Below are 15,530 nucleotides of genomic sequence, written 5' to 3' on the forward strand. Positions count from 1 at the left end.
TCCTTTTTTATTTTGGGTGCTAAATAACTGATGTGCTGAGCTAATGGGTCATTCGAAAGTGGAATCTTGGCCATTTCTTTCCCTGATTTTCCGCCTAACATACTTTTGAATATCTCCACAGTGGAAGATATAATAAGATTTTTCACAATTAAGAGGACTTCACCTTTTTGAGCTATCTGATAACTGACAAACTAAGAAGATTTTTCTTTCACCGTTCTAGCGGTTTGACCCATGAACATTTTTAATCCGTAGAGCTCGTTACGCTATTGAACGAAGAATACAACTTTTTTTTTCATTCAGTTCGTCGTGAAAGATACCAAATACCGACGCGTTTTAGCTGGAGCCATAGAACTATTCATAAGTTAGCTGCATATAATACACTGTGGATTATCTTTATTGTTCATGAATTCTAAAGAGATATGCAACATTTTTCAAAATTACTAGTAGTTTTTAAGAACTCCTTTGTGTTAAGTACCTGTATGAGCATTAAGGGGCATAGGGGCAGAGTTGGTGGGCTGCAATGAGCCATATGTTTCTAAAGAATACATGCCCTACAGCAGGCAACCTTTGGCGACCGACGGGCCTGATTCACAGTTACCGAAGCTTACTGGCCCCCTCGTCATGTGAGGCGGCAGCAGCCCTTTAGTGCATGAAGACAAAACTGTAGCGTCTGTGACGTTAAATATGTAAATGCACCAGTGTGAATCACATCCGTTTTCCGACACGCCACGTCAGCAAAATATGCCTAAAACACTTGTTTTTGAGAGTACATTCGTTTTTGTTCACCCAGTCGTCAGATGGTTACATTTATTTATGCGTCGTGAACATTTTTTTTTTTACTTACGACGTGTAACAATACCTTTCTTAACAGCTTCCGTCGCAAAATTCTGCTTCGCCTCGCTCTATCTCCCACGTATTTCTTCCTCGAACAGGATTGCAACCAACCCTGCTCTACGGGATAGGCAGCCCATTCTACAGTGTCTAGATATATCACTCCTATGTGTTACAGTACCTAAAAGTAAAACTAATCAAATATCTGTGCGGACGAGTTGTCTCGAGCAGGAAAACTATCAGATCGGAAGGAGAAAATCATTTGTCTTTGAAGCCGGGCACGGCCCTCGCAGCGTATGGCTAGTTGTAATCGAAGCTCGGCACCGCCTAGTCGTGGCGAGCTTGCGTTGCACCTGAAGTTAGACAGCTCGTGTCCACCGGAGTTCCCCTCTCGTCCCTCGACGCGTACTGTCGAGCGTGCGCCTGGTGGCAGTGTGGGAGGACTGGCATATCGTTAACATAAATGTTAAAAAGAATGGGAGACAACACAGATCCTTGAAGGGTACCCATCGACATGTGATGTAGGCTGGAGAAGGTCCTATTGTGGAGGAAATTATCCTCGATCTTCACATAGATGTCGGGGATCGTCGTCTATGTCAGCAATTTGTACACAAGATTGTCCTGCCATATCTTGTCATGCGCGTTTTGCGGATCCAGGAAGACCGCTGGCGTTGGCATGGTGGGGTTAAGACCTATGCTGACATGTTCCGTGATCTTAGCGACTTGGGGTTCGGCCGTCGAGTGGGAGGAGAATCCAAGCTGTTCCAGATGAATTGTCCCAGCCGCCGCCATGGGCTGCAAAATGCGGTGGCAGCAATCATATTGGCCTGCTTCCGCTGTAGGAAGGGGGGGGGGGGCGGTTAAGGGGCGGCGGTTCGGGATGCTGGTGGGGGGGGGGGGGGGGGGGAGTGCAGCGGTTTGCGTGGGGGCCGTTGGGGGTGTTCGCCTAGAATGCTATTCGGGCCTGAGCCCGGCTGCCCGCGCTTCCACCAAAAGGTAAGGTTATACTTCAAGCACTGTTGGATATCTATCTCAAGCAGAAAATTTCAACTGCAAGCAACTTCACCTAGATCGCTGCGAAGTAGTGGCTTCTCCGAAAACTGCATTTCTTCTTTTTTTTTTTTACGTATAAACGCAGTTAGACTGAATATACAATATGTGTTGAGTCTAGTAAGTATGAAAATGGAAAATTAGCCCACGGTAGATGAAGAAGCAATTTCACAAGCGCAAACAGGTCGGTAATAAAAGAGAACTGAGGCGATGTATACTTCATACCATATGTATATATCTCCATGAAAAATCAAAAAGATCCACAAACATCGTTTTGTTCAACATGGACTAGTGAAATAAGCTGTGCGTACAGGAAGGTTCACCGACTCTCATTTTTCCCACTCGCCATTCGCAAATAGAACAGGGAAGGGAGACGAAGATAGAAATACAAAAAAATGGTTCAAATGGCTCTGAGCACTATGCGACTTAACTTCTGAGGTCATCAGTCGCCTAGAACTTAGAACTAATTAAACCTAACTAACCTAAGGACATCACATACACATCAATGCCCAAGGCAGGATTCGAACCTGCGACCGTAGCGGTCACGCGGTTCCAGATTGAAGTGCCTAGAACCGCACGGGCACAACGGCCGGCGATAGAAATACACTCCACCGCACACTGCAAGGTAGCTTGTAGAGTACAGATGCAGAAACGTAGAACTGTTAAAGCGTCTAAACAAATATTTATTTATAATATGAATACTGTCAGACATAGGTGATAAAAAAATAAAGAAATCGGCAGACAGTGTTTAGTTTCTTTCCATACGGGAACATTTTTTGGGGTAAGAATTATTTATAGCATGAATTCGGGAACGTGCTGCAGAGGTCTTTTAGAGGCACTGGGAACTAACTACTGCTTCTCAGTGTATTTATTCCACCATGGAATTTGTCATAATTTACATCCCTGTTTTTCAAACCAACAGTTCATTTCATAGACTCAGTATTAGAAATAAGAATAATGCTCGAAAAGTTTTAAAGTCACTTTCTTTGGTCCAGAAAAGTCATCGCTATTTGTAAACACATATCTCAATAATATACCAGTGCCATGAAATGTTTAACTACTAATAATGGTCAGTTTAAGAAGAGCGTAAGAATTTACTAACGACTTGTTAGTAGAACCCATTAATACAAATTTTATAAATAGTATAAAATAGCGTTAATGTTGCGTAATATCTAACTTCTTTTGCTGTTGCTGGGCAGCAGTCACACATTAATTTTTAAATTAACACACCTCCATTTGACTGTATTGTTGTTTATTTAATTACGATCCAAGTTTCAGCCTTTTATGCCATTTTCAGGTGGTTCAGATTATGTCATTAATGGATTATGTGTTAATGACATAAACCCTATCACTTTAAAATGGCATAAATGGCCGAAACCAGGGTTGTAATTAAATAAAGAACAATACTGTCAAATGTCGCTGTGCTCATTTAAAATATCTAACTTCTGTACATCTTCAGTGTAGTAATGTAATCGATATAAATAACCTGACAAACGATTTTCTGTCTGGATATAATGTCCTACGAATTGTCATAAGCACCTCACTGTTTCCTACATTCACACATTAAGTGACGAACTTGTCACTGTATATGAAATAGAGGAATGGGAAGGCAAGGGATAGGGTGGATACGAAACTAGTGACTTCGAACCCCACAGGGCACTGTGGTGAAAGTTGAAAACGTATGCTGGACTGGAACTCGAACCCAGATTTAGCGGTCCCTTTGAGGGGTTCCGTTAACCGCATCAGCTATCCAGACACAATCTCCGACCGACCCAAATTTCCAACTTGTTGCACGCTGAAATACAAGTTCTACTCGAGAATTCGGACGATATTAATGCGTCGGCGCTGAAGGAAATGTAATGGAGCCGTCACACTACCATAGGAATGTATGTATATACGATTGGTGTCTATTCTGCCGGACTTTTGAAGGTCGCCTTTGAAATGAAAATATGTTACACTTTTTGACTTATTCCACATCAATGAGGACCATTTCACGAAACATTTGTGGTATGGATATATTTCGCTAATTATTTTTAGAATGGACATTAGCATATCTCTTTTTGTGTAAATATGTTCTTGCTTTTTGATCTACATTGTTGAAGATCTCCTCACTATAGGTATATGGAACACAAAGTATATCTAATCCAGAGCGAAATACAAGCAATGAAGAAAGTCCCAAAAATCTTTCTACGAAGGTCTGCTGCATTGAGTGAGAATTTGTTAACATTGTTCTTGAAGCAGAGTGAACAATTGTTCCAGGCTTTGAGGCCAACTGATCTGCCACACAGTCAGCACTTTAAGTTATTCCAAGTACTGTATGTGACAAGTTACTTACTCCGAAGCCACGACTGAAGTCAGTCCAGTTACATCGATTCTCATCGAATCACTTTTTAACTATCTCTCTATAAAAGTGCAGAATCATTTTGATAGTGAAGTAGCCTTGCCAAATTTGAAAGTAAGTATTTGTCTAAAATCTTTTGATAAAAACCTGCTTCCTTTTCGCCATCGATCAAAACCAGGAAAAACAACGCCATACCGTCACACCACTCGTACATTTTTTGTTTGTAATCTCATTATTCGGATAGATGTTGGTCAGCAGGCATCCGACCCAATGCACCATACGATGTTCCATGACTCAGCACTTGAAAAAATCTTCCACTACTCCACAAATCAATAATAGATTTGTTTCTACTGCTGTATTTGTGCTACAAAAGGAATCCTACGAAACACGTGATGGTGATGTCTAATGACTGTTTTGTACGTTTGGGTAACTGTCAGTTGATTTCTTGGAACCACCAGAGCTTTTATTGCATATTAGTGCTTTTCCTATGTTGTTGCCTGACAACAGCACAGCTAGGAGTGCACTCGGACTCATTTAACATCCGTGCGCCAGGAGACTTTTGGCAAGACAACTTATTTCAGAAACACTCTCATCCCTTATTACGCTGGAAATCACATTTTTTGGAGTTGACTTAGAAGAGTAAACACGGTAGGCACACGCCATGGGGCTAAATACACTCATGCTTATAAAGTAAGGATAATGCTGATATATGATGAAACAACGCTCTGGTGGGCGGTTTGCGGGTTTAAATCCCCTTGGCGTATGACCATGGGGTGCATTTGACCTGCGGCCGTCGCACGGTGGCGCTGGCAGCAGTCCACATACGCAGAGGTGCGTCAGAGTACGGTCCAGCGAGTAAGTATGCAGATGTTTTCAGACATGCTAATGGTGATTGTGTGTTGAAAATGGCTCAAAGAACACATATTGATGACGTTATGAGAGGTAGAATACTCGGGCGACTGGAGGCTGGTAAAACACAACAGGTCGTAGCACGGGCCCGTCGTGTGCCACAGACTGTAATCTCAAGATTATGGCAACGATTCCAGCAGACAGGAAATGTGTCCAGGCGCTACAGTAAGGGACGTCCACAGTGTACAACACCACAAGAAGACCGATATTTCACCATCAGTGCCCGCAGACGACCACGGAATACTGCAGGTAGCCTTGCTCGGGACCTTACCGCAACCACTGGAACAGTTGTCTCCAGACACAGAGTCTACAGACGACTGAACAGACGTGGTTTATTCGTCCGGAGACCTGCAAGGTGCATTCCACTGACCCCTGGTCACAGGAGAGCCCGTAAAGCCTGGTGTCTAGAACACAGTACATGGTCATTGGAGCAGAGGTCCCAGGTTATGTTCACGGACGAGTCCAGGCATAGTCCGAACAGTGATTCTCACTGGGTTTTTATCTGGCTTGTCCGCCTTTTCAGGGGTGGAGTGGGTAACATCTTCCTCCTGATGGATGATAACGCAAGGCCCCACCTACCTGACATCGTGGAGGAGTGCCTAAAACAGATAGGCGAATGGAGTGGCCTGCTTGTTCTCCAGACCTAAATCCCATCGAGCACGTCTGGGATGCTCTCGGTCGACGTATCGCTACACATCTTCACACTCCTAGACAACTTCAGGAGCTTCGACAGGCACTGATGCAAGAATGGGAGACTATACCCCAGCAGCTACTCGACCACCTGACCCAGAGTATGCCAACCCGTTTTGCGGCCTGTGTACGTGTTCATGATGATCATTCCCATATTGATGTCGGGGTACATGTGCAGGAAACAGTGGCGTTTTGTAGCACATGTGTTTATGGACGGTTTTCTAAACTTATCACCAGTACCGTAGACTTACAGATCTGTGTCGTGTGTGTTCCCTATGTACCTATGCTATTAGCGCTAGTTTTGTGTAGTGCCACGTTTTGTGGCACCACATTCTGCAATTATCCTTAATTTATGAGCATGAGGGTACTCTATCTCAGAAATCACCAAATGAAAAATATTAATTATCCATCCCCATGAAAGCTGAGATTGGTGGTCTCAAATTAGACAGAGACCAGGAGAGAAATGTCTTACCACGTCTACTTTTACAGGCTGGAGCTCATGTTTGAACGAGCAGAACAACGTTCCATGGAGCTAGAGAAGAGTTACGCTGAACTGGACTCCTGGAAACAACGTGGCGATGATCTCCTGTACTCTATGATTCCGAAACCTGTGGCGGACAGGCTGCGCTCTGGAGGGGATCCCATCAGTACCTGTCAGGTATGCCACGAAAGGTTTGAAGTGACGAAGGGTTGACGTGCTATACTCTGTTTTATGCCACTCATTACTTCTCAGCACTCGTATTTGACACGTCTGACTTTTTCTCTCAAAATGCAGGAAACTTGCTGCAGCTCAGGATAGGAACAACAGAGGTTAACACTGTTTTCCAAGGTGATAAAGCTGGTTAACTGCGTTTTTTTCCCTTTTTGTGTCTTAGTGGTAATAACATATTTATTCAGATCGAACTAAAGATAATGGAAAACGGACTATGTATTTCATGATGTCGTCAAAGCAAAATGATTCACTAGCTTAATTATTTGATTCATAGTTGAATAAATCAATATTTGTCATACAAAATTGGAAGGGAGGAGGAACTATAGCAGCTTATTATGAAACCTTTTATGTTTCATGCATGCTTGCAGGGCCTTCGCCTGAGAAAGCATCCTTGTTGCTTGGCATGCCGTACCATCAATGACTTGTAGGGCAGCGACAGTAACGCCCATGTCTGATTTCTATGATCCTCAGTTTCCTTGAGCATTTCTCGCTGTATTCTGTTGAGCAATGTCTTGTCAGCTTAAATCTTAAATTTGTTGTTTCTTGGCTTACATCTGAAGTTATCAGTAACTTCTAATGGAGCTAGAGTATAATGGACCGACAGTGATTCTCTACATCCACAGAGATGTCACATTGCTTAAGACAGTGGACACATTTTAGACAGCATAGGCATCTTGTTCAGTCATTCCGGCTATGATGTATTATCACTTGCGCAAAATACTTCAAGTCATCATCATATCATCATTTAAGACTGATCATGCCTTTCAGCGTTCAGTCTGGAACATAGCCCTCCTTATAAAATTCCTCCATGATCCCCTATTGCCGGCCGAAGTGGCCGTGCGGTTAAAGGCGCTGCAGTCTGGAACCGCAAGACCGCTACGGTCGCAGGTTCGAATCCTGCCTCGGGCATGGATGTTTGTGATGTCCTTAGGTTAGTTAGGTTTAACTAGTTCTAAGTTCTAGGGGACTAATGACCTCAGCAGTTGAGTCCCATAGTGCTCAGAGCCATTGATCCCCTATTCAGTGCTAACATTGGTGCCTCTTCTGATGTTAAGCCTATTACTTCAAAATCATTCTTAACCGGATCTAGGTACCTTCTCCTTGGTCTACCCCGATTCCTCCTACCCTATACTGCTGAACCCATGAGTCTCTTGGGTAACCTTGCTTCTCCCATGCGTGTAACATGACCCCACCATCTAAGCCTGTTCTCCCTGACCGCTACATCTATAGAGTTCATTCCCAGTTTCTTTTCTTATTTCCTCATTGTGGACGCCCTTCTGCTATTGTTCCCGTCTACTAGTACCTGCAATCATCCTAGCTACTTTCATATCCGTAACCTCAACCTTATTGATAAGGTAACCTGAATCCACCCAGCTTTCGCTCCCATACAACAAAGTTGGTCGAAAGATTGAACGGTTCACAGATAACTTAATCTTGGTACTGACTTCCTTCTTGGAGAAGAGAGTAGATCGTAGCTGAGCGCTCACTGCATTAGCTCTGCTACACCTCGCTTCCAGTTCTTTCACTATGTTGCCATCCTGTGAGAATATACATCCTAAGTACTTGAAACCGTCCACCTGTTCTAACTTTGTTCCTCCTATTTGGCACTCAATCTGTTTATATCTCTTTCCCACTGACATTACTTTCGTTTTGGAGATGCTAATCTTCATACCATAGTCCTTACATTTCTGATCTAGCTCTGAAATATTACTTTGCAAACTTTCAATCGAATCTGCCATCACAACTAAGTTCTCCGCATATGCGAGACTGCTTATTTTGTGTTCACATATCTTAACCTCACCCCGCCAGCTTATTGTTTTCAACATATGATCCATTAATAATATGAACAACAGTGGAGACAGGTTGCAGCCTTGTCTTACCCCTGAAACTACTCTGAACCATGAACTCAATTTACCATCAACTCTAACTGCTGCCTGACTATCTGTGTAAAGACCTTTAATTCCTTGCAAAAGTTTGCCTCCCATTCCATAATCTCGTAGAACAGACAATAACTTCCTCCTAGCAACCCGGTCATATGCCTTTTCTAGATCTATAAAGCATAGATACAATTCCCTACTCCACTCGTAACACTTTAAGTGACTTTTGGAAAATATTTCTCAATAATGAACGGTTCTTCCTCCCATGCATATTAGTCTTAGTCGTCACCAAGCAACTACCAAAAAACGGAAATGAGACACATGAAAAAATCTCATCTAGAACCCACGAAAAGGCAACCAAGTTCCCGTTACTTCGTAAAATCAATAATATGTACAGTAATAAGTATCTTCCCTTCCTAGATAATAAATATTATTGAAGGTTTCCAGAAATAACTGCGACCAGTCGCCTTTTGTGATGCTTCAGTTTTTATTTATTTACCATGACCTGTTACAAATCACTATCGACTCATCATCAGGTGGTACCGTTCATGGTAAACAAAAATTGAAGCATCGACTGGTTGTAGTTATTTCTGGAAACCTTTATTCGTCATAGCCGCAGTATCCCACACCCATAATTGAATAAGTTTTATAAATCTTATTTATTAATACGTAACACTCGAAACACAACAGAACCTATTCAATAGCTGTGAGCCTTAAACCCATACCAATTTTAAGTACTCCCCATCCTTTCCTTAAATCGCACTTGGTAAATCCCATGACTAGTTTTTAATGGCACCTACATCGAAGAGTCGTTAATCTCTAACGTATCAACAAAAAAAAATCAGTAAAAATAAGTTTTAAACGTTTTGGATTTTTTACTTCACAAGTGCTTCATTTATACCACGCTACTTAACAATTCTTAAGTAAATGAGAAATTTAATACGCAGTATAACAGAAATAATAATTACAAGCCATGTAAATTAGTTTATACACGTTGTGAATACAATTTAGTTCTTTGTATTACTATTTTTGATAGTACTATCAGGGTGTAACAGCCGTCAGTCTAGCTCAAATTTATGTGACATCTCGCAACTAGTAGATTTTAGAGTTATTTAAAATTACATTTGGCACATATTACTGTCTTACTGAATAAGTATTAGACGTTCTTTACTATTTTCATAACTTTTGAAAATGTATAGTATTAAACTGGGCACTATATTAGCGTAAGAGGTCATTAAGTATCGAAATGAAAATGGTCTTAGATATAATAGGTACTATAATCCATCGTCTTTTAGCTAAAAAGCTTTCGAGAGTTTTCTAGAATTTCTAGAATTTATACTTTTCGTCGCCTTATTTTGGTCCATACTATACATATTTTGTGCTGGGTTTCACAGTACAGGAAGATATTGATAACTACCGTCATATTAATTTCATGAGCAAATTATTCTTGCATTTCCTCACTGGAGTTGGATACCAAAGTTAGGGAAAAGGGCCTCGTTAGTTATGTTAGTATCCTCTGCCACATTTGACTATACCTACTGGCCATTAAAATTGTTACACCAAGAAGAAATGCAAATGATGAACGGGTATTCATTGGACAAATATATTATACTAAAACTGACATGTGATTACATTTTCACGCAATTTGGGTGCATAATCCTGAGAAATCAGTACCCAGAAAAACCACCTCTGGCAGTAATAACGGCCTTGATACGCCTGGGCATTGAGTCAAACAGAGCTTGGATGGCGTGTGCAGGTACAGCTGCCCATGCAGCTTCAACACGATACCACAGTTCATCAAGAGCAGTGACTGACGTATTGTGACGAGCCAGTTCCTCGGCCACCATTGACCAGACGTTTTCAGTTGGTGAGAGATCTGGAGAATGTGCTGGCCAGGGCAGCAGTCGAACATTCTCTGTATCCAGAAAGGCCCGTACAGGGCCTGCAACATGCGGTCGTGCATTATCCTGCTGAAATGTAGGGTTTCGCAGAGATCGAATGAAGGGTAGAGCCACGGGTCGTAACACATCTGAAACATAACGTCCACTGTTCAAAGTGCCGTCAATGCGAACAAGAGGTGACCGAGACGTGTAACCAGTGGCACCCCATACCATCACGCCGGGTGATACGCCAGTATGGCGATGACGAATACATGCTTCCAATGTGCATTCACCGCGATGTCGCCAAACACGGATGCGACCATCATGATGCTGTAATCAGAACCTGGATTCATCCGAAAAAATGAAGTTTTGTAATTCGTGCACCCAAGTTCGTCGTTGAGTACACCATCGCAGGCGCTCCTGTCTGTGATGCAGGGTCAAGGGTAACCGCAGCCATGGTCTCCGAGCTGATAGTTCATGCTGCTGCGAACGTCGTCGAACTGTTCGTGAAGATGGTTGCTGTCTTGCAAACGTCCCCATCTGCTGACTCAGGGATCGAGACGTGGCTGCACGATCCGCTAGAGCCATGCGGATAAGATGTCTGTCATCTCGACTACTAGTGATACGAGGCCGTTGGGATCCAGCACGGCGCTCCGTATTACCCTCCTGAACCCACCGATTCCATATTCTGCTAACAGTCATTGGATCTCGACCAACGCGTGCAGCAACGTCGTGATAAGATAAACCGCAATCGCGATAGTCTACAATCCGACCTTTATCAAAGTCGGAAACGTGATGGTACGCATTTCTTCTCCTTACACGAGGCATCACAACAAAGTTTCACAAGGCAACGGCAGTCAACTGCTGTTTGTGTATGAGAAATCGGTTGGAAACTTTCCTCATGTCAGCACGTTGTGGGTGTCGCCACCGGTGCCAACCTTGAGTGAATGCTCTGAAAAGCTAGTCATTTGCATATCACAGCATCTTCTTCCTGTCGGTTAAATTTCGCGTCTCTAGCACGTCATCTTCGTGGTGTAGCAATTTTAATGGCCAGTAGTGTATTTGAGGACGAGTAGAGCAGCCAGTGTCAGTTTCTAAAGTCCTATCCTAAAGATATAGATTTACACCAAAGCTCGTTGCGTCTGGATGGCAACAGAAAAAAGTACCTATGGTTTCTATCTCTTCCATTTACTTGTGATTCATGATCTGAGCATAGTTAATTTCAAGTTTCCAGCACTGTAGTAAGTACCTTTTATTTAAAGTTACACGTATGCTGACTGACATTCTCTCAAAAATTACGTTACTGAAACTTGCTTCTGATAGGTTGAAGCATACTTCAAGAGAAGTTAGTGTCAAGTAGATTTTTAGTAATAAACGTGACAGGCCAGATAAAACCAATTCTGTTTACGAATATAAAAATTCTTAGCTGATAATAAATAAATAATAAATACTATATTAGAAAATAAGCAACGAATATAGTGTAGTAACAAACGCTGAGGCTGCAAGATCAAAAAAACTTTGATGCCATATCACACACGAGTCCTTATCCCTCGTGTCTTGTCACGGAACGCGTTGAAAACTTACGACGTGTTGGTGAATAGATCACTGTTTAGAAAATGATAACTTTCCACTTAAAACACTGACTTCATTAACGTTCACTAAAACACGTTTGTTGCAGTCGTTTGACGAGGTGTCCATCCTGTTCTGCGAGTTGGTGGACTTCAGCTCCTCTACGGTGCAGGACGCCATGGACGTCGTGACCAGCATGAACGCCGTCTTCACTTGTTTTGATGCTCTCATGGACCGCTACAACGTGTACAAGGTAATTCTGACGTGTCCCTGTTAAAGCACAGGAAACTAGCAGCAAACTGCACTGAGAACTCTTGAAGTTTTGAAAGTGTAGTGGCATAAAATTTATATAAATTAAAGATTACCCTGATCTAAAAGCAGTAAATTAAATGACAGATGAAAACTGGCAGAAGCATAGAGCTAACGCAAGAGATTAGCAATTGCTAACTTTAAAAAGGTAAAACGCCTAATTTAGGTCTGCTAGTGCAATTTGAAGTTTATGCTTTTTCCATTCTACGAGTCCGTGTCCAAAAACACCGTTAGTGTCGCCGAGTGTTTAATCATGCTTGATATGACCTAACATACACTACAATGAGTTGATAAAAGTCGTGGGATGCCTCCTAACAACGTGTCGGACCTCCTTTTACCCGGGCACTGCAACAACTAATCGTGGCATGGACTCCACACGTCGCTGGAAGACCCCTGCAGAAATATTGAGGCATGCTGCCTCTGTAGCCGTCCACAATTGCGAAAGTGTTGCCGGCGCAGGTTTTTGTGCACAGGCTGACCTCTCGATTATGTCCGATAAATGTCCGATGGGATTCATGTCGGGTGATCAGGGTGATCAAATCATCCGATCGATCTGTCCAGAATGTTCTTGAAACCAATCGTGAAAAACTGTGGCGCACTGACTTGGCGCACGGTCATACATAAAAATTGTGTCGGTGTTTGGCTGCAGGTGGTCTCCCAGTAGCCGAATGTAACCATTTGCACTCAATGATCGGTTCAGTTGAACCAAAGAAACCAGTCTATTCCATGCAAGCATACTCCACACTATTGTCGAGCCACCACCAGTTCCACAGTGCCTTGTTGGCAACTTGGGTCCGTGGCTTTGTAAGGTCTGCGCCACATTCGAACCCTTTCATCAGCTCTCACCAACCGAAATCGGGACCCATCTGACCTGGCCACGGTTTTCCAGTCGTCTAGGGTCAAAGCGATACGGTCACGACTCCAGGACAGCCGCTGCATGCGATGTTGTGCTATTAGCAAAGGCATTCGCGTCGGTCGTCTGCTGCGATAGACAATTAACGCCAAACTTCGCAGCACTGTCCTAACAGACACTTCCGTCGTACGTCCCACATTGATTTTGAGGTTATTTCATCCATTGTTGCTTGTCTGTTAGCACTGACAGCACTACGCAGACACCACTGCTGTCGGCTGTTAAGTGGAGGCCATCGGTACTGCATTGTCCGTGGTGAGAGCTAATGCCTTAAATTTGGTATTCTCTGTACAATCTCGACACAGTGGATCTCGGAATACTGAATTCACTAACGATTTCCGGTTTTAAATGTCCCATGCTTGTAGCTCCAACTACCATTCCGTGTTCAAAGTCTGTTAATTCATTCGTGCGGCCATAATCACGTCGCAAACCTTTCCACATGAATCATCTGAGTACAAATGACAGCTCCGGCAGCGATGATGATGATGATGATGATGTTTGGTTTGTGGGGCGCTCAACTGCGCGGTCATCACCGACCGTACAAAGTCCCAATTTTCACACAGACCAATTTTTTCACATTCCAATCTAACCACAATCACGAATGATGATGATGATGATGAAATGATGAGGACAACACAAACACTCAGTCAGCTCCGGTGGTGCACTGCCCTTTTATACGTTGTATACGTGATACAACCGCCATCTGTATACGTGTATATCGCTATCCTGTGACTTCTGTCACCTCATTGTAATATTAGACTGTAGTGTTAGATTATATTGTGTTTTAGTTTCATTTGGATTCGGATACATAAACGTGAATTTTACGGTTTGCTCCCCTATCGTTGCTATTAAAGTATGCAGTGCACTAATACAAATGAATGACAATTTACCATGAGTTCCAAATGGTCTCTGCTTCGCTTATATACACTCACGTTCAGAAAAAAAAACAGAACACCTTGAACGACTGGAGATAGGACGTTCATATTCACAGGGCGTGTACATTAATATGTTCTGCAGAAACGATTAGCATTTCAGTCACCTCGGTTCAGCGTGTGACCCATCCGTCCCTGGTAGCTGAGTGGTCAGCGTGACGGAATGTCATACCTAACGGCCCGGGTTCGATTCCCGGCTGGATCGGAGATTTTCTCCGCTCAGGGATTGGGTGTTGTGTTATCCTTATCATCATCATTTCATCCTCATCGACACGCAAGTCGCCGAAGTGGTGTCAACTCGAAAGACTTGCACCAGGCGAAAGGTCTACCCGACGGGAAGCCCTAGCCACACGGCATTTCCATTTCCAGCATGTGACCTGGTTGCCTAATAGGCACAGTGTCCGCTATGGGCTCTGATAACTTCTTCCATGGATGATGACATCGACGCGAATAAGGAACGAATGTCGTTCTGTGTATAGCATCCATGCTGCATTCACCTAGTTCCAGAGTTCATCTGTGGTGGTTGGCACTGGGTCACAGCACTGCATCTATCATTTTACCACGACCCATACATTTTCAATTGACGACAAATCTGTTGATCTGGCGGGCCACGTACTCGTGCAGCAACATGTGGTTGTGCATTGTTTTGTTCAAAAATGGCATCTAGGTTGTTTTGCCGAAAAGGTATGGCTACAGGTCGCAGGATATCATTCACGAAGGTCATACTGGTCATAGTGTGCTGTACAGCACCAACTATGATTCGTGGTTGTACCCAATGGCAGCTCACACCATAAAACCTTGAGTTGGTCCTGAATGTCTTGTGTGAATGCAGTCACTGTGATGCCGCTGCCCCTGCCTGCGGCGAACCAAAATGCGGCCATCATTTTCAAACAAAGAGAACCTGGATTCGTCCAAGAACACTATCTGATGCCATTTCTACCCCAGTGATGTCGTTCTAACCATCACTGCCGTCTAGCATGATTCTGCACATGCGTCAAAGGTAGGCGGAGAAGTGGACGACGCGCAGTAACCCAAGCCGTAATAAACGGCGACAGACTGTCACATCTGATAGTGTACGATGTGTTCCACTGTTGCCCCAGAGCCGAGGAGTACGCAGATCTGTACTGGTATGCCAGTCGGATGAAGTGTCGATCTTCTCGGGGGATGGTCTGGATGAGCGACCTGACCCATCTCGTCGTGTTCTACAGCCTTCCGTGAACCATTCTGCACACACCCGTTGCACTGCCAAAACGCTTGGTCCCACACGAGCAGCAGTTTTCAGAATGTAAGCATCACATTGTCTTATGCCAGTAATGCGCCCTCTTTCAGATTCAATGATCTGACGGTACGGTTGCACATACGTCTGCGAGGGATCCTGCACGTTTTCTGATCCATTACCTTCGATTTACAATGACAAAGAGAGCCACAGGCACATTTTACCTGTAGGCTGTGTTGCGCTGTGATGTCACTGTTGAACTTGAACCCACTAGTCGATATGGTTCAAATGCTAATCATTTCTG

General features: G+C 43.4%; 1 protein-coding gene across 1 annotated transcript in view; it reads left to right on the forward strand.

Moving 5' to 3' along the window:
• Positions 1-15,530, forward strand: part of LOC124795193 (soluble guanylate cyclase 89Db-like) — a 440,530-nt gene that overhangs the window by 386,816 nt on the left and 38,184 nt on the right. Inside the window, exons 8-9 of the mRNA XM_047259097.1 lie at positions 6,311-6,479; positions 11,969-12,112. Of these exons, the coding sequence (XP_047115053.1) occupies positions 6,311-6,479; positions 11,969-12,112 (313 nt within the window). The remainder of the gene's footprint in view (positions 1-6,310; positions 6,480-11,968; positions 12,113-15,530) is intronic.

This window comes from Schistocerca piceifrons, chromosome 4 (assembly GCF_021461385.2).
Source record: "Schistocerca piceifrons isolate TAMUIC-IGC-003096 chromosome 4, iqSchPice1.1, whole genome shotgun sequence".
Lineage (NCBI taxonomy): Eukaryota > Metazoa > Arthropoda > Insecta > Orthoptera > Acrididae > Schistocerca > Schistocerca piceifrons.